Source organism: Microcebus murinus, chromosome 28 (assembly GCF_040939455.1).
Source record: "Microcebus murinus isolate Inina chromosome 28, M.murinus_Inina_mat1.0, whole genome shotgun sequence".
Lineage (NCBI taxonomy): Eukaryota > Metazoa > Chordata > Mammalia > Primates > Cheirogaleidae > Microcebus > Microcebus murinus.
The window spans coordinates 755,920-775,678 of NC_134131.1; the positions used below are offsets into that span (position 1 = coordinate 755,920).

Here is a 19,759-nt window from a genome sequence, read left to right on the forward strand (position 1 = left end):
GCCACCATTCCTGGCCATATTTTCTGTTTTATAAAATTAACCATCCTAATGAGCGTGATGTGGTATTTCATAGTAATTTTGATTTGCATTTTCGCACTTATTTTTCCATGCATAACGTTTTTCATTTATAATTTTCAATTAAAAATTAATTATTAGCCGGGCGCGGTGGCTCACGCCTGTAATCCTAGCTCTCTGGGAGGCCGAGGCGGGTGGATTGCTCGAGGTCGGGAGTTGGAAACCAGCCTGAGCAAGAGTGAGACCCCGTCTCTACTATAAATAGAAACTAATTGGTCAACTAATATATAGAGAAAAAATTAGCCAGGCATGGTGGCTCATGCCTGTAGTCCCAGCTACTTGGGAGGCTGAGACAGAAGGATCGCTTGAGCCCAGGAGTTTGAGGTTGCTGTGAGCTAGGCTGACGCCATGGCACTCACTCTAGCCTAGGAAACAAAGAGAGACTCTGTCTCAAAAAAAAAAAAAAAAGGCCGGGCGCTGTGGCTCACGCCTGTAATCCTAGCTCTTGGGAGGCCAAGGCGGGCGGATTGCTCAAGGTCAGGAGTTCAAAACCAGCCTGAGCAAGAGCGAGACCCCGTCTCCACTATAAAATAGAAAGAAATTAATTGGCCAACTGATATATATATAAAAAAATTAGCCGGGCATGGTGGCGCATGCCTGTAGTCCCAGCTACTTGGGAGGCTGAGGCAGAAGGATCACTCAAGCCCAGGATTTTGAGGTTGCTGTGAGCTAGGCTGACGCCACGGCACTCACTCTAGCCTGGACAACAAAGCGAGACTCTGTCTCAAAAAAAAAAAAAAAAAAAAATTATTAGCCAGGCATGGTGATTCATGCCTGTAATCCTAGCACTTTGGGAGGCCAAGGCAGGAGGACTGCTTGAGGCCAGCCTGAGCAACACAGAGAAATCCCATCCCAAAAAAAAAAAAAAAAAAATAGAAAAATCAGCTGGGGTTGGTGTTGTATACCTGTAGTTCCAGTACTGAGGAGGCTGAGGCAGGATTGCTTGAGCCCAGGAATTTGAGACTGCAGTGAGCTATGATCATGCAACTGTGTGGGGCGCGGTGTCAACGCCATTACAAGTTGGCGCCTGTTTCCGGCTTTGCCTAGAGCAGCAAACAAGTTCAGCGCACGCGCAATTGTCGGTTGCCCTGTGGCGCAAGCATGCAAATGAAGGGTCCTGCTATGGACTAATGCTTTGGTGGCTCGACAGCTGAGCGGCCTATCCCAGCTTAGGGGTTGTGCTTCTAGGGTATATAGCAGCCTGCACGCTGCCGGGCTGGGTCTTCCGCATCATGTAAGTCTAAAGGGAACCCCATTAAAGCACTGTCAGAAGAACTCCGGTTGCCACGTCTTCCTTGCTGGCGAGGCAGGCGCGACAAGTGGTGCCGAAACCCGGGAACCGAAACAACTTTGAGGCACCAGCGGAGACGACCTGGACAGAGGTGAGTTCAGAACTGACGTGTGGGACGGCCAAAACTCCCCTGCTTCCAAAAAATGGGTAATATTCCGCTGCGGCGCTTTTTGTGGCCTATTAAGAACCTCTTAGCATCACAAGGAGTGCACTGTGAGGAAAGGACCCTCATAAAATTTTTGAAGGAGGTGGACCGAGTAGCTCCTTGGTTCCTCCACTCGGGTTCCTTGACTATTCCCTCTTGGGAGAAGTTAGGGCGAGACCTTCGTGGCGCAGGACTTTTAAAGCCAGGCACTCTCCTTGTTCACAACCTAATTATGGAGTGCCTGCATGATGAGAGTTCAGGCCCGCGCGTAGCGGCTAGCCAAAGAGCACTGAGTGACTTGCAAGAAGCAAGCTCAGAGAGAAGCAGTCAGGGAGGGACCGCGGTAAAAGGTGGAAAAAAGGAATATAGAGCTCAAAAAAGGAAAATGCAGGGAGGGAAAGCGCAGCCCGATCTGCCTAATTGTGACCCCTTACCAGATTTTGACAATCTACATTTATCTGACACTGCTGACTCTGAGTCAGACTGCGACAGTAGCCCAGAGTCAGATGAGGAACTAGAAAAGAAAGAGGAACCAGTTTTTCAGGAAGCGGCCGGTTATGAGCGGTACCGCCCACCTCCGTACGCCCCGCCTTATGAGGAACTAAGCGTTCGCCCCAGGCAGAAAGGCGCACGGCAGGGTGACTCATTCATCCGCCCTGAAGAGCGAAAAGAGCTGTTCCTTACCTTTCCTGTCTTTGAGAATGATAATCAAAGGGGCTGGGAGCCAGTGAACGCCAAGCAATTGAAAGAGCTGGCGGAGGCTGTCCGAAACTGGGGACATGGGGCCTCCTACACCTTATCTTTGGTAGAGAGACTGGGCAATACAGCAATGACGCCCAGAGATTGGAGTCAGCTCGTCAAGGCAGTACTGACTACAGGTCAGTATTTAGATTGGAAGTCCATTAACCAGGAAGAGTGCATGGAGCAATCCCGGAGAAACGCCCAACGCGGGCAACCAGCATGGAATTTTGACATGCTCACAGGGCAGGGGCAGTGGGTCAACAATCAGGTCGCCTACCCAGAGGAGGTATATGCCCAGATTAACTCCATAGCCATCAAGGCGTGGAAGAGCTTGCCCAATCGTGGGGAGGTCAAGGGTAACTTGATGCAATTGCCCCTTGGCCTGGTGGCCGCTGTTTTAGCAGCTCAAGCAAAGCAGGAACGCAATTGCTACAATTGTGGCAAACCTGGGCACCTTAAAAGGCAATGTAGAAGACCTCCTAAGCAAGGGAGCTCCTCTAACAAACAGCCAGGCATCTGCCCTACCTGTGGCAAGGGGCGACATTGGGCTTCTGAATGTCGCTCGATGAAGGATAAGGATGGAAATCCCATAGTTCGGGATCAAAATGGAAAACCTGTACCTAAGCAAAAAAACGGATGGCGTCGCTCGATGAAGGATAAGGATGGAAATCCCATAGTTCGGGATCAAAATGGAAAACCTGTACCTAAGCAAAAAAACGGATGGCGGGGCCCCCGACCCCAGGGCCCGCAAATATATGGGGCCATGCAGGGGAATACCCAGGAGAGGTCGCTCCTAGCGCCTCCGGGGAGCCAAGGAGAGCCACTAAAGGTTCCGCAGGATTGGACCTCTGTGCCACCACCACAACAGTATTAACGCCCCTCATGGGGTGCCAACCGGTTCCATCTGATTTTAAGGGGCCGTTACCTGATAATACTGTAGGACTCGTCCTTGGCAGGTCTTCATCAACTCTGCAGGGATTAATAATTCACCCAGGAGTTATTGATTCAGATTTTGAAGGGCAAGTAAAAATTCTTTGCTCTTCCACTAGAGGCATAGTTTCCATATATCCAGGAGACCGGATAGCACAGTTGCTAATTTTACCTAGCCTCCATTCTATATTCCCTAGTAAACAAAAAATCAGAGGAGAAAAAGGTTTTGGCTCCTCTGGAGGAAACTGTGCATATTTGTCATTGAATTTAGATGAACGTCCTACTATGGACTTAACCATACAAGGAAAGACATTTAATTTCTGAACGCTGGTGGCCAAAAACGTGGCCATTGGCCCCCTCAGCTCAGACTCTGCAGGGATTGGGATATGCATCCTCTCCAGTGATCAGCGCCCAGACCCTGAAATGGAAGGATAAGGAGGGTAGAGAGGGTAGTTTTCAACCTTATGTCCTACCTCTGCCTGTAAATCTTTGGGGTAGAGATTTGCTACGGCAATTGGACTTCAAATTGACCAATGACTATTCTGTTCAAAGTCAAAAGCTGATGAAAAGCATGGGCTGTGTCCCAGGTAAAGGGCTTGGGAGGAACTTGCAGGGAAGAACTGAACCTATAGAGCCTGTGCCACGACCCTCTAGGCACGGGCTGGGTTTTTCTTAGGGGCCACTGAGGATCCTCTGCCCATACTCTGGAATACAGAGGAGCCAGTGTGGGTGCCTCAGTGGCCCTTACCCTCTGAAAAGTTACTCGCGGCCCATAATCTAGTGCAAGAGCAGCTCACTCTTGGGCATCTTGAACCCTCTCAATCTCCTTGGAATACCCCTATTTTTGTGATTAAGAAAAGGTCTGGTAAATGGAGACTGTTGCATGACCTTAGAGCAATTAATGCCCAGATGCAGCTTATGGGGCCTGTTCAGAGAGGACTGCCCCTTCTCTCAGCTTTGCCTAAACATTGGAGTCTGATCATCTTGGACATCAAGGACTGTTTTTTCTCTATTCCCCTGCACCCACAAGATAAAAGCAGATTTGCATTCACGCTTCCTTCCATAAACCATGAGCAGCCTGATGCAAGATATCAATGGCAGGTTTTGCCTCAGGGCATGGCTAACAGTCCCACTATGTGCCAACTTTATGTGGCCTCAGCTATCCAGCCGGTTAGGCAGAAGTTTTCAAAGGTAAGAATTATACACTATATGGATGATATTCTCTTGTGTCATTGTGATGATGGTGTACTTCGCCAAGCTTATGCGTCCCTTCAGGCTCACTTAAAGGAAAAAGGCTTGCTGGTCGCTCCAGAAAAGGTGCAAGAGGGAGAAGTAGGCGTGTTTCTTGGTAGTAGCATTCTCCCTGACAAAATTGTGCCTCAAAGACTGTCCATCCGAAGAGATGCTTTGAGGACCTTAAACGATTTTCAAAAGCTGCTAGGAGATATCAATTGGCTTCGACCTTTTTTATGTCTTACCACAGCAGAACTGAAGCCATTATTTCAGATTCTAGAGGGAGACTCACACATCACGTCTCCTAGAACTTTGACTCCTGAGGCCCTAAAGGCTCTTCATAAGGTAGAAGAAGCCATTCAAAAGGCGCAAGTAGTGCGCATTCAGCACCATGATCCTTTCTCCCTCTGTGTACTCCCTTCTCTCACGCTCCCTACGGCAGTGCTTTGGCAGGATGGCCCCCTTTTATGGGTGCATCCTCAAGCCTCTCCAGGAAAGGTGATTGGCCATTATCCTACCTGTGTGGCTGAGATAGCTTTAAAGGGTATTAGTTTGGCTGTGTCCCATTTTGGGCGTCACCCTGATAGCCTGATTTGTCCATATACTGCCAATCAGGTAAACACCTTATGTGCCACTCTTGATGCATGGGCCATATTGAGATGCACCTTCCCAGGGAGCATTGACAACCATTATCCCAGACATGCCTTGTTGCAGTTTGCAATGAGGAACGAGCTTATTTTCCCAAGAGTAACTTCGCTGCAACCTTTGGTTGATGCCTTGGATGTGTATACCGATGGCTCTAAGACGGGTATTGGGAGCTATGTCATTCAGGACAAGGTGTATACCAAACAGTTTAACTATTCTTCTCCTCAGCTAGTAGAGTGTGCCGTAGTCGGTCTGGTTCTCAGTACCATCACTGAACCTATCAACATCATCTCAGACTCCTTTTATGTGGTCAACGCAGTTAAACAGTTAGAGAACTCCTTTCACATTCTTGCCAAGAGTACTGTCTTTTCTGTATTTACAGAAATTAGGAATACTATTCAAAATAGGAAAAACCCATTTTCCATTCAGCATATCAGAGCTCATTCCTTGTTACCTGGACCTATGGCTGCGGGAAATGCTATGGCAGATCACGCCACTCGCGCCCTCTGGGTGTCTGATGGCCACGCCGCCGCCATAGACTTTCATAAACTTTATCATGTGCCAGCTGAAACCTTACGACTTAAGTTCAGCATCACACGTGCAGATGCTCGTGAGATTGTACTGCAATGTCCAAATTGTGCTCCTTTTCGCACCGTTGTTCATACGGGCGTAAATCCTAGGGGTTTGCGTCCTCTACAAATGTGGCAAATGGATGTAACTCATGTCCCATCCTTTGGGAAGCTTCAGTATGTTCACGTGTCTGTTGACACGTGCTCAGGCGTCCTTCATGCCACGCCTCTGGCTGGAGAAAAGGCAAGTTACGTTATCATTCACTGCCTAGAAGCTTGGGCAGCCTGGGGCAAGCCCTGGGTTATTAAGACAGATAATGGCCCGGCTTATACCTCAAAATCTTTTCAGCAGTTTTGCACTCGCTTGGGTGTGGAGCACCGTACCGGTCTTCCCTACAACCCTCAAGCGCAAGGCATCGTGGAACGTGCTCACGGCACGCTCAAAATGTACTTACAAAAACAAAAAGGGGGAGATGCCCTACAGCTAGGGCTATCACCCAAAGGACGCCTCTCCTTTGCTCTCTTTACTTTAAATTTTTTAAATTTAGATGTCAAGGGACGTTCGGCAGCAGACAGGCATGTCACGCCTGCTCCGCCACAGAAAGAATTAGTGAAGTGGAAAGATGTGTTGTCTAATCTATGGAAAGGCCCGGATCCAGTGTTAATGAGATCCAGGGGAGCTATTTGTATTTTTCCACAGGACCAGGACAATCCCATCTGGGTGCCCACTCGGCTGACTAGAACGGTGCAGCAGCCTCTGGAGCAGCATGAAGACGTGCTGGCTACTCCTCCTGACGACAGTATGGATGATCGCGAGGATGGCATCGGAGCCACGCTGGGGGATCCTGTCAGTGCTTCCCCTGCCGATGCCTGTGACACATGACGCATCAGTTTTCCCCCGCCTACTGTTATTGAGAGCCCGTGAGCTCCCTGCTTAACTGGAGGGAAATAGATCCTTCTCCTTGAAGGGGACTTTGTGTTTTGTGTGGGGTTAACGGAAGCTGCACAGACTTGGCTCCCCTGTCCATTGGTGGCTAGGGGTATGGCAGGGAATGCTAGTTTCGCAGGGAATCTTAGCGACTCTTTTGAAGGTTCTGTGAGGGTGATTGCGGGAGGGCGAAACGCGACCTTTGCCCCTATACCTGTCTGGGTTTGGCCCCCGTTTATCTGGGTGGTATCCACGGAAAAACCCTCTGGTACACATGTGAACTGTTCCTCTAATACGTGCAATTATACATTGTGTTGGAATGCCACGTCTCACCCCTCTGCCATTGTTACCCGCTTGCCTAGATACATTCCTGTTCCTGTTGAAGCTCCTAGCTCTATGACTCTGTTTCGGTCTTGCAGCCACGGACCATGTGGTATTGGCACAGACATTTGCTGCGCTTGAACTGAGACAGTCTGCACAGGTGTGGTTGACCATGCTAAAAGGTTAGCCTAGTTTTGGGTTGCGCCCGCTCCTACCCCCAGGTATTTTAGTAGACATGGCCTTTGCACTCTGAGGGGTCTCTCCCATTGCACCAAATAAGGCATGGTCTCCTATCCCACAGCCAGCCTTTGCACACCTCCGAGTTGTGCTCATTGCACGAGGTTAGGTGGTTGCTGGTGAAAGTGAGGCTCTGCAACCTTGATCGCACGGTCGAAGGACGGTGCTGAACGGTTGCTCAGCTCTCATTAAATTAATAAAACAGGGGGAGATGTGGGGCGCGGTGTCAACGCCATTACAAGTTGGCGCCTGTTTCCGGCTTTGCCTAGAGCAGCAAACAAGTTCAGCGCACGCGCAATTGTCGGTTGCCCTGTGGCGAAAGCATGCAAACGAAGGGTCCTGCTATGGACTAATGCTTTGGTGGCTCGACAGCTGAGCGGCCTATCCCAGCTTAGGGGTTGTGCTTCTAGGGTATATAGCAGCCTGCGCGCTGCCGGGCTGGGTCTTCCGCATCATGTAAGTCTAAAGGGAACCCCATTAAAGCACTGTCAGAAGAACTCCAGTTGCCGTGTCTTCCTTGCTGGCGAGGCGGGCGCGACACAACTGCACTCTAGTTCAGGCAACAGTATAAGACCCTGCCTCAAAAAAATAATTATTAAAAGAAAGTAATAGGATTTTTTTTCTTTATTCACAAACTAGGGATACCTCCTTAACTGCTGAGCTATGTGAGCCAGAGACGATGGCTGTCCTTCTCACTGCTTTATCCCTGACCCCTAACATGGTGCCTGGCACCTAGCAGTTGCTCAGTAAAAACAGTATCCATGCAATGCATAAAAGACTATATTAGCCTGTCAATTTACATGGGATCAATGTATGATTTGGGGGGAGCAAGTCTATGAAGAAGTGTCACCCTAACATATACACACACTTCTAAAAAAGATACCATCATTTTGGAAGTCCTAGGTAAACAACATATTTTGGGATAAACCCAGGATGGCCAAGAAAACATAAGTGACATTACTTACAGATTTAAGGAAAGCAACTCCAGGGCCAGTATTTATCCCACCTGGGTTGCCAAGTAAGGGCAAGGTAATTTTCAGGTGTTCTCATATTACACCACCAGGAACCCTGTGTTTCCTGAGTTTCAGGCAGGATGGCTGACGAGAAAGATATATATAATCAGAACACTATTGTACCCCAAAAGTCATATCAATATTTTTATGCTTGAAGGTCAATTATTAATATTAATCATTTTATTATAAATTCTTCAACAAAAATAGGCATTTGAAATTTTTCCAAGTAGTTCATATATCCATGAGTGACTAGTATTTATTGTAGACGGCAACCGGAGTCCATTGCCTGTCCCTAGTGGAAAGAGATGGGAGCCATTCCACTTATTCCCACATTCTCTTCCCACAAGTTTTAAGGTCCAACAAGCTTCTCTCTCCCTCCCCAAGCTGAGAACTTGCCTGAATTCACTGAACCATTGACCTGGATGAGCTTTTCCAAAGCCCTTGGGAGTGAAGGAAGGGAGGAGAAAGACGGTCTAGTGCTAAGAGAAGAGCACCAGGATGGGAGCTGCCTACATGCCCTTCCTCCTTGAATTATGTATGTAAGTTTGCCACATGTGAGTCACACTGGATAGCACAAAAGGTGGCTGGGGTTTAAGGCTCCTGCTGGCACTCCCCAAGAAGCACCTGCAGACGAGGATCCCTCAACAACAAAAGGATATAGGTTATTAATAGATTGTCCCTGGCAGGGACTGGTGGGGGTGTCCCAGAGAAAGAAGTTGAGTCTGAGGTCTCCTACATTAGGGAGTGCTCAGGGCAGGCAGGCCCCAAAGAGTGCAGTGTGTACAGTCCAAGCGAGAGCTGGCAGCTGGGCTTCTGACGCGTTGGGAGAACTGCTACTGATGTAGCAGCAGCCGGAGAGCGAGAGAACAGCCTGTCCACGTCCATGAGGAACAAATACCCCTTCTGCTAAACACATTTTTCTTTGGATCTCTTAACATATTTTGCAAATTCGTTGGAGCCTGAGCAGCAGAGTTTTGTCAATAACCCACATCGATTGTACTAGTAGTTGTTTTGATTTTAATGTTCCTCCCCTACGACCAACCAGCCAACTACCTACCGCTTCCTCTCTCGGGGCTGTCTCTTTGCATCTTTTCTCCTCTGCTTATTCGTGGCCTCTGCTTCCTCGTGGCTGCTCTCTGTGCACTTTTTCAGCTTCCAATCCTGCTACCAACAGAACCACTCTCTCTAAATCTCACAATTTAAATTCCTGAGAGACATACACACTGTTGGTGCAACTGCAAAATGGTTCGATTTAGAAGGGTCTACATAAACTAAGAACAGAAAGATAAAATAATAAAATATAAGAAAAAAAATATTTCAATAAAAGAAGTAAAATTTAAAAAAAGAAAATAGAAGGGTCGCTGGACATCACTGATCAAAACAATAACAAAAGCCTGGCCTTTGACCCAGTAATTCCACTTGCAGGAATTTACCCTTCAGATACCCTCGCACAGGTGCGCGGGGAAGTGGGGTCCCTCCCCTCCCTCCGCCAGAAGCCGGGCCACCCGCCCTCCGTCACCCAGGGGTCCCCCTCCCTCGTCAGCAAGGCTGTCCCCAGCTGGGGAGCCCTCTGCTAGCCGGTCACTCGGAGCCCGGGTCGGCCGCCCTCTAGGGGGGCCCGTCTGTCTCCCCGCCAGTCAGTCAAGGCCGCTCAGTCGGAGCGTCCGGCTCACACCTGGGCCAGGTAGGGTTGGCCACACCTCACTTCACACTTCCGTCAGTTGGAAGCAGGTGGGGAAGCCTCAGCGTCTCGGCGTGTCGCTGGCCCGCAACGCCGGCCCACGCCGGCTGCGGCTCCTTTCTCTTTCTCCTCCCCTCAGGGAGGGAAGGGCGGCCGGGCGCGGAGAGCGCGGCCCTGACCCGGGGGCTCACGCCGGTGGGCGGGACGGAGCGGGGGTCGCGGTGCCGGAAGGGGCGGGGCGCTGGGCCGGAAGGGGGCGGTGCGCGGGGCCGGAAAGGGGCGGTGCGGGAAGGGGCGGGGTGCGCTCAGCCGGAAAGGGGCGGGGCGCGGGGCCGGAGGGGCGGGGCGCGGGGCGGGAAGGGGCGGGGCCGGCGGGGTGATGGCCTCGGTTACCGCCGCCGCCACCGCTTCGGCAGCAGGAACCGAAGCCGCCGCCGCCGCGGCCGCCTGGCTCGCCGGCCGCTCGCGCGCTGGCCTGGCCGGGGCCCGCAGCCATGGAGGACTTTATCGTCATCTCGGACGACAGCGGCTCCGAGAGCTCCGGGGGGACCCGCTCGGGCCGGGCGCGGAGGCTCCGCCGGGCCCTGTCCCGGACCCCCGGCGCGCTGCCCCGCCGGACCGTGGTGAGTGGTGAGCGAGCGGCCGCGGCCGGAGCGTCGCCTCGGCCGGGGTCTTGCGTCTTGGCGACCCTGGGCAGGGCCCGCCTTCCCCGGCGCCGCCGCCGCCGCTCGGCCCTCGGCGCCTCACAGCGGCGGCGTCTTCCCGCCCTCCGCCTCGCCGGCCTCCCGGGCGCTGAGGAGCGCGGCAGGGCCGGGCCGGGCCTCCCCGGTGGATCCCTCCGGCCCGGGCGGGCTGCGGCTGGAGAGCGGCCGGCGGCCGAGCACATGGACGGCGGCCGGGGCGGGGCCTGCCGGAGCCCCGGCGGGCTCAGGCCGGGCCGCGGCGTCCCCGGCGCTCCGGCGGGTGGGTGTGCGCGGGCCCGGGCCGCAGCCCCGCCTGGCCCTCGGGGCAGGAACGCGGGAGCGTGCGATCGCTTGGCCTGTGGCGGGCACGGAGGTGTGCGGGGCGGTAGCGGGGGCCCAGGCCGGGAGGGAGGGACGCGGGCCTGGGCCATGTGGCGGCCGCCCTCCAAGGCCTGGCCGCCGGGGGGCCGATCTGGAGTTGTGTGGGAGGCGATTCATCTCGCCCAGCGAGCATTCCCCGTGTGCCAAGCCTGGAGAGACCCGGGAGGCAAGCATCTCGCACTGTTTCTTTGCCCTCAGGCCTCTTCATCTTTGTCTTTCCTAAGGGGGGGGGTGCAAGTAAAACGTCTAGGGTCCCTGCTTTTTGAGCTGGGACCACAGATATTTATTGAACTGCTATGGACCAGGTGTTCTAGGGCCTAGGGGTACAATGGAGAACACACCATGGGTGGTCCCTGTCCTAAAGTGATTTATGCGACAAGTGGTTATTGAGTAACCTACGCAAGAGAGTTAGGGAGGTGGACAGCCTTCCATCAGAAGACCTCCAACAAGTCTCCCCAGCCTGCCACAGCCACACCCCAGAAGTAAAAGAATTACCAAGCTGATACTATGTGGATAGTTGATATGGTTTAAGGAAAACATCATGCTTCGCATGCAAATACTCCTTCAAGACAAGCCTCCTAGCTGCTGCTGCTGCTGCACCAGTTTCCTTTTCAGTGAGTTTACTGTCCCTTTCGTGTCCCAGGTACAGTGCCAAGTGCTGGGTGATAACTGTAGAATGAATGGTATGCCACATATAGTATCGTGTGTTCAAGCAAGAGGGATTCTTGCTTGAGGGTTTCTCAAGTACATCTCTAGTTGAGTTGGGCAGCTGACGACGAGGTGAGCAGAAAAGAGATTTTCAAGATAGAAATGACCCTACTTCACTGAAATGACTGGATATACCTAGTGCTGTGGTGCAGTGTGTAGGACATAACAGATCCACAATAAGTATTTGTTGGATGAAAGAATGCTTGAAGGTAGGGGAGAAAGATCAGGTTCAGATGGGTGTTTGATAAGTAAGGGTGAATGTAATGTAAGAGCAGGCTCAGGGTAGAGGCGATGCCAAATTCAGGTGGGACCTATTGGACTTAATTGCTGATAGAAAACACGGGTGGATCTGGCTGGCTGGGAGGAGTTAAACTCTTGGAGAAAAGTCGGGAGATTTGGCAGTCTTTCAACTAGAAAAGAGTGAGGGCCTAATAGTGACTGAGATCATCAAGGAAAAGATTACAGAGGGAAAAAATACTGCAGAATAACTCACACCTGCCTTTTCTCCTAGTTCCTTCTTTCCTATTGCCCCTTCTCTCGGTCCTCCTTTAACTTTGCCCTTCCTGCCTTGCCTCCTTTCCTCCCTGGTGTTGTCTGTTCCCCCTCATCCTGGTCCAGCTTCCATCTTCAATGAACAGATGTCATCCTTATCCCAATCTGTTGTGGCCCCTCACACACATACATGGGTGTATTCTGTTCCTCTCCTCATGACCACTCCCCAAGCATTCTGATCTTGAGCCTTTTCAGTTGCATAGAAATAAAGGGCAAGTTCCAGAGAGCAGTACCCAGTTTAAATCTTGCTTCTCTGGATATTTACTCCAGCCCTCTAAAAGCCCCAAGTTTGTTCTCCTATTATGTTTTTTGCAAATTAGATAAAGGTGGTAGGATGACCATGTAAAAGATCAGAGGCATTGAGAGACTCGCAAGGTTATAAAGCCTAAAGGGCCTTTATCTTTTCCTGAAGGCTCTGAACCCTCTGTTCAAATGAAGATCTCCCACATAGCAACTATTTGAGCCTTGGCAAGTTCTGTCTCCTCTCAACTTTTGAGCATGAGAACATTAACACCTACCTAGCAGGATTGTTATAAGGGTTTGTTGTTGTTGTTTGAGACACAGTCTCACTCTGTTGCCCGAGCTAGAGTGCCACGGCAAAAGCCTAGCTCACAGCAACCTCACACTCCAGGGCTCAAGCAATCCTCCTGCCTCAGCCTACTGAGTAGCTGGGACTACAAGCATGCACCACCATGCCCAGCTAATTTTTTCTATATATATATATATATATTAGTTGACCAATTAATTTCTTTCTATTTATAGTAGAGATGGGGTCTCGCTCTTGCTCAGGCTGGTTTCGAACTCCTGACCTCGAGCAATCCGCCAGCCTTGGCCTCCCAGAGTGCTAGGATTACAGGCTGGTTCTTGTTATCGGGCATGAGAACCCTCTCTTTGTGGTCTTCCCTATCTCTGTCTGTCAGGACTTTTAACACAAATGACTCTGTTTTGACTCCGACAACATTCGCATTTCCCCTTTTTGATCAAGATCTTTCTCCAAAAGCATCACCGATCAGTCAACCTATAGTTAGGTTTTGATGTCTGTCCCTCAATGCTAGGATGGACCCATCCTGGGTTATTGGTCTGGTCCCATGTCAGAGGGAGTGACTGGCAACTAGGAGTCATTGTCAAAATCCTTTCAGCCACATTTGAGCAACAAGGGAGATTTGAGAGAGTGGCTGTCAGGCTAAGTTTACCTAGAGTCCATTGTTAAGTTCAATTTTGCCTGTTTCGTAGGCATTTGCTATCATCTCAAACTGCTGGGCCAGCATTATTCTGTTAGGAGTTGTACTTCTGCAGAAATTGAACATTTTTGTTCAATTTTTAGGTAGAAAGTTTAAAAAGGAAAATACAAAGTAAATGATAATCTCAGTTTGCACAGTAATTTTGAGCCATGAATCTAGGCTTAAAGGCAACTAATTGAATAAATCAAATGACCAGTGACCACAGAGAACTAGATGAGACCTGTTGTAACTATGCAGCCTGTTTTCCTATTTGTGTATATGGGTCTCAACTTTCCATGAGAAATTTATCCAGGAACAGCATATACTGTTAGCAATACCATAGACATTTCCTTTTTGTTGTTGTTAAATGAATTGAAAAGTTTATTAGCCATAGGAAAAAAATCGAATCCTCAAAATCAGTTCTTCTGAAGTCCCCTGTAAACAGTAAGCTTACAGAAAATTTCCTTCTCATGAACAGAAGAAAATCACACTATACTTTTGGTCCAAGATATGTTGGGTTTTTTCCTCCTCCTTCAAATGACGGATGGATGTAACTGAATCTATGAACGAGTGTGCTTGCCCCAAATTTGCAACATAAATACAGAAGCGATGAACAGAAGACTCATAACCAATACTGGAATGGGGCCAACTTTGAGCCCAGGTGAATCTTCTGTTGTAGAATCGCCACACGCCCGCGCCGCCCCCCCCAGTGCCTGCTGAGGTCGTGGGGCCTGCACTCTGTGTTCCACAGCTAGCATTTTTTCTTTGCCAGACAGTGGATCCTGCCACCCGGGCGGCCCCTGCTTTGCTGGGAGAGCGCCCTGAAGAACGCACGTGGGTGCCACTGGCAGTCGTAGCTGGCCTGGTGGAGACTGGAGGGTGGGTGGCGGACGCTGTGCTGGACCGCCACAAAGTTTCGGGGCCTCTGAAGGGCCCGTAGCTGCAGACTGGCTCAGGCCCCGCCCGGGGACCCCAACATTTCTTTATTTAACCAAGAGATAAGACAGTATGATTTCATCGTCCAGTGTCCCATGACTGGGTTGAATTAAAGCAGAGTGAGTAGCAGTTGTATTAGGGATGTGGCCAGAATCACCCACTAGGTGAACTAAACAGGATCCCTTAGGTCTGTTTCTGTCAAATTACCAGCAGCAGCTACTGATTCTGAAATTTCAGTTATACCATTGTCCTGCCAAATGAAAAGGTAGGCATTAAGAGGGGGTAGGAGTCTCATTATAATCCGGAGTCTTATTCCACATCATAATATCACACTTTAGAGAGCTTGGGGAAAGCTCTTTACAATGTGAGAATGTCAGCTTCTCATCCTGGTTTGTAGTTTGAACGTCTCTGGTTATGGCATCAGGTGGTTTGGTGAACTTTCTGAGCCATACATCAGGCGTGAGACTTGTCCCTTAAAATTCATCTAGTTTCGATTTATGGCTTCAGGAACAGAGTCGTTCCCATTTATAATAATTCTATGGAAGAAAGAGTGGAGATCTCTGGAATAATTCAGAATCTAGTCCAGTCCAATCTACAGGTATACAAGAAGAATTCAAAAACAATGCACAGGAGGACCCGGCGCGGCAGCTCATGCCTGTAATACCAGTACTTTGGGAGGCCGAGGCAGGAGGATTGCTTGAGCCCAGGAATTCAAGACCAGCCTGGGCAGCATAGCAAAACCCCATCTCTACAAAAAATTAGCGGGGCATGGTGCCATTCACCTGTAGCCCCAGCTCCTCTGGGGCAGAGGCAGGAGGAGTGCTTGAGCCCAGGAATTTGAGACTACAGTGGGCTATGATTGCATCACTGCACTCCAGCCTGGGTGACAGAGCAATTAATAACTTGTGTGTTACAGCTTTCTTTTGGAAATACAACTTTTCTCTCTACAGTAATCCTCATTTTTATCAAAAATCATTAGAGTAAGACCAATTTGTAAAACAAGTTTAGTTTCATCAATCTTGGTCTGGTTATATATACAAGTGCTGCAAAGATAACGATTGATTACATAGGAATCTTAGATTTTAAAACCTCATGAGGCTTAGAAGGCAAACCAAGGCAGACTTTAGATTTTGCCTACAGTCCCGAGGTTCCTGAACCTGACAAGAAATAGCAGTTTTTACTTACTGTAAGGCTGGGAACCCTTCAAGTAAGGCATTCTATGCACATTCTCAAATATTTGATATTTCCAGACAAGGCTTTGGTAATATAACCAATGTTTCCAGTTGTATACTGTTATAAAGAGAGAGCAAATTCTTACTGAACTTATGCTAATAACCATATTGCTATAAAAATAAGAATGCCAGCCGGGCGCGGTGGCTCACGCCTGTAATCCTAGCACTCTGGGAGGCCGAGGAGAGCGCGGATTGCTCGCCTGTAATCCTAGCACTCTGGGAGGCCGAGGAGAGCGCGGATTGCTCGAGGTCAGGAGTTGGAAACCAGCCTGAGCAAGAGCGAGACCCCGCCTCTACTATAAATAGAAAGAAATTAATTGGCCAACTAATATATATAGAAAACATTAGCCGGGCATGGTGGCTCATGCCTGTAGTCCCAGCTACTCGAGAGGCTGAGGCAGGAGGATCGCTTGAGCCCAGGAGTTTGAGGTTGCTGTGAGCTAGGCTAACGCCTAATGCCACAGCACTCACTCTAGCCTGGGCAACAGAGTGAGACTCTGTCTCAAAAAAAACAAAAAAGAATGCTCACAGATAGAGGAATCAAGTAGGGATAAAAAGTAAATGTTTCCACATTTGTTCACAAAAGTATACTTTACCAAATTGCTGTGAACTATAGATAGCTTAAGAGAGAAAGTTTCCTCAAATCTGGAAAACAAAGTATTTAAATAATAAATATTTAAAATGAAGAACCAATGTTTCAGATAAAAGTCTTGAAAAAATTATTTTCATCAGTTCTTAATCTTATGTAATTTTTGTTCTGCTTGATCTTGATTAGTAGTTTCATGAATTCATCAGTGTCTTCATTACAATTCTAAAAAAAATTTTTATTTAGTCCATTGATCTTAAAGTTATTAGAAACCTTTATTTCAGAATACTTATTTAGAGTCTTTTCCATGAATCTGATTGCAAATTTTATTAAAAGAGAATCAAAACTGTGGATGAAAGAGACTTAAAATAGCTATGGTTAAGAATCTGATGAGACACAGCCCTGGAGTCAAAGCCTGTTCCGGGCTCAGTCTTGTCCCGCAGTCGCCTCCCTCCTCTTTCGCTCCAACATGACGGATGCCACTGTGTCCTTCATCAAGGACTTCCTGGCAGGTGGAGTGGCCACAGCCATCTCCAAGACCAAGGTAGCACCCATCGAGCCAGTCAAGCTGCTGCTGCAGGTACAGCATGCCAGCCAGCAAATCACTGCAGATAAGCAATACAAGGGCGTTATGGACTGTGTGGTCCGTGTCCCCAAGGAGCAGGGAGTCCTGTCCTGATGTGGTAACCTGGCCAGTGTCATCAGATACTTCCCCACCCAGGCTCTCAACTTTGCCTTCAAAGATAAATACAAGCAGATCTTCCTGGGTGGTGTGGACAAGAGGACCCAGTTTTGGCGCTACTTTGCAGGGAATCTGGCATGAGGTGGTGCCACTGGGGCCACAACCTTCTGTTTTGTGTACCCTCTTGGTTTTGCCCGTACCCGTCTAGCAGCTGATGTGAGTAAAGCCAGAGCCGAAAGGGAATTCAGAGGCCTCGGCGACTGCCTGGTTAAGATCTACAAATCTGATGGGATCAAGGGCCTGTACCAAGGCTTTGACGTGTCTGTGCAGGGTATTATCATCTACCGTGCGGCCTACTTTGGTCTCTGTGACTCTGCAAAGGGAATGCTTCCAGATCCCAAGAATGCTCACATCATTGTCAGTTGGATGATTGCACAGTCTGTCACTGCTGTTGCTGGGTTGACTTCCTATCCGTTTGATACTGTTCGTCGCCGTATGATGATGCAGTCAGGGCACAAAGGAACTGACGTCATGTACACGGGCAGGGTTGACTGCTGGAGGAAGATCGCGCTTGATAAAAGAAGCAAAGCTTTTTTTCAAGGGTGCATGCATGTTCCAATGTTCTCAGAGGCATAGGTGGTGCTTTTGTGCTTGTCTTGTATGATGAAATCAAGAAATACACGTAAGTTATTTCCTAGTTTCTCCCTGTGAACAGGCATGCTGTATTATATAACATATCTTGAACATTCTTGACAGATTCATGGCTGTCTGTTTATCAATGGCAGCTATTTACTGGTTGAAAATGGGAAGCAATAATATTCATCTGACCAGTTTTCTCTTAAAGCCATTTCCATGATCATGATGGGACTCAATTATATTTTTTATTTCAGTCACTCCTGATGAATAACAAATTTGAAGAATTAAAACCTTCTGAGGCCGGGCGCAGTGGCTCACGCCTGTAATCCTAGCGCTCTGGGAGGCCAAGGCGGGCAGATCGTTTGAGCTCAGGAGTTCAAGACCAGCCTGAGCAAGAGCGACACCCCATCTCTACTAAAAATAGAAAGAAATTAATTGGGCAACTCAAAATATATAGAAAAAAAAATTAGCTGGGCATGGTGGTGCATGCCTGTAGTCTCCACTACTCGGGAGGCTAAGGCAGGAGGATTGCTTGAGCCCAAGAGTTTGAGGGTGCTGTGAGCTAGGCTGACACCATAGCACTCTAGCTCGGGCAACAAAGTGAGACTCTGTCTCAAAAATAAATAAATAAAAATCTGAAATACAAAAAAAAAATCTGATGAAAGTATACAATAACCAGAAATTGACAAGGAAATTTGGGTGTATTTGTGGTGTATAACATAGTAACCAGAATTATGATTGATGACATTAGATTTTTAAGAATTTTATATAATTTTGGGGCATTCATATTAATAACATACCCACAAATGTAATTGAAAGAAGATCTAGCATCATTTATTTGACAGTTAACATCTCAAATAAGCCTGATTTAGTTCAATATGTCTCTTTTATAAACCTCTGAGAAGGTCTGAGGCTCTCTGAAACGCCAAAGTTAGTTTGAAGTCAAGAAGACTTAATTTCAAATTTTATCCTGGGGAAGCTTACTAAAAATATCAAAAGATTCAAAACACTTGATCAGAATGATCATAGATTTCTGTGAATTAATAGTCATTCATTTAACCAGAGTGTTAATCAAAGACTTCAAAAGCAATATAGAAAGTTATATGGATGTATAAAAAAAAAAAAATTAACCCCTTCAGAGGTCAGTTTTCCTAAGTAATCTAAAAACTTAATAAAGACAACACAAGAAATTATTTTGATAAATGTAAACTCTTTAAGTCAGTTACCAAAAAGGTAAGAAAAACCTGTTGGAGCATGATTGGTTCTCCTTATGGGAAGCTTATTTAGATAACCTGGGAATCGAATCTGATGAAAAAGTACTTGAATTTATTCAGACACAGGAACAGTGTGTCTCAGGTTGTGGGTACACAGCGTATTATAGAGGAATGTAACAAAGAAAACTAGTACTTTGAGCAGGGGAATACAGTTGTCCCTCGGTATCCACAGGGGCTTGGTTCCAAGACTGCCTGCAGATACCAGAATCTGGGCATACTCAAGTAACACAGTTGGCCCTGCAGAAACTACAGATATGTGTGTGTGTGTGTATATACACACACATACACACTCATACGTAGGTGGGTACATATATCCCAAGAATACTATGTTTTAAATCTGTGTTTGGAAAACACTGCATATAAGTGGCCCCGTGCAGTTGAAACCCATGTTGTTCAAGGATCAACTATACACGCCTCTCAGTAAAAGCATGAGAAATTTTCTGGTTATGCAGAACGGTCCAGGCACATCAAGAAAGGCCATGTATGGAATTAGGATTAAAGCATTGCTTTTCTAAGCCCTCAGTACAGAATATTTCAGTGTCAGGCCTTAACAGTAGAGTTAGAACTGGAGAAAAAAAGTTACAGGAGATGATGGAAAAGTTAAAGGCGAGAATCCATCCAGACAAGCAAAAATATGTACCTTCTTGAGGGGAGAAAGAGGGTGAGCAGACGGCAGTGATAAAACCTGCAACTCATATGCAGCAAGACACAGCAGAAGTTGAACTGCTGAAATGTGGGTCTGAAAGGCTTCGAGAGGAAAACTCTACCTCAAGAAATGAAATTGTCATTCTAAATGAAGAAGATAGCATTTTTAACCTGAAATGAGGGAAATTAAATGGAGACTGAAAAACGGAGAAAAGCTGCAGTTCAGAAGATGGTTGAAAATGTAAAGAAACGGATTTCAGAATTAAGTCAAAACCTCTTGCAAATTTTACTAAGAGCAGATCAATACTTCAAGAAAACCTTGTTCTAACATAGGGGACCAAAATTTTGGTTTTGTAGCAATATATATTTTTTAAATCAAAGCTCAGTCTTTAGAAAGACATAAATAATTGCCTTC

The 19,759-nt window shown here is 48.0% G+C and overlaps 1 protein-coding gene, 1 long non-coding RNA gene and 2 pseudogenes across 5 annotated transcripts in view; 3 read left to right on the forward strand and 1 right to left on the reverse strand.

The window, feature by feature from the left end:
• Positions 1 to 1,071: 1,071 nt before the first annotated feature.
• On the forward strand, positions 1,072 to 7,617 carry LOC109730079 (uncharacterized). Its single transcript, XR_012915313.1, has 2 exons — positions 1,072 to 1,457; positions 6,330 to 7,617. It is a non-coding gene; the product is annotated as an uncharacterized LOC109730079 (long non-coding RNA).
• A 2,534-nt stretch (positions 7,618 to 10,151) lies between these two features.
• SIMC1 (SUMO interacting motifs containing 1) overlaps positions 10,152 to 19,759 on the forward strand; it is a 41,439-nt gene continuing 31,831 nt past the window's right edge. For 3 of the 4 annotated variants that reach the window (XR_012915308.1, XM_075998449.1, XM_075998450.1), the window contains exon 1: positions 10,153 to 10,432. Coding sequence is in view for 3 of the 4 variants with exons in the window: in XM_075998449.1 (XP_075854564.1) it covers positions 10,304 to 10,432 (129 nt within the window). In the remaining variant the exon portion in view is untranslated. Of the gene's footprint in view, positions 10,433 to 19,759 lie in introns of all 4 variants that reach the window. The other variant, XM_075998451.1, reaches the window with a different exon arrangement.
• LOC109730067 (protein transport protein Sec61 subunit beta pseudogene) lies at positions 13,909 to 15,505 on the reverse strand (annotated as a pseudogene).
• Positions 16,261 to 17,723, forward strand: LOC105880469 (ADP/ATP translocase 2 pseudogene; annotated as a pseudogene).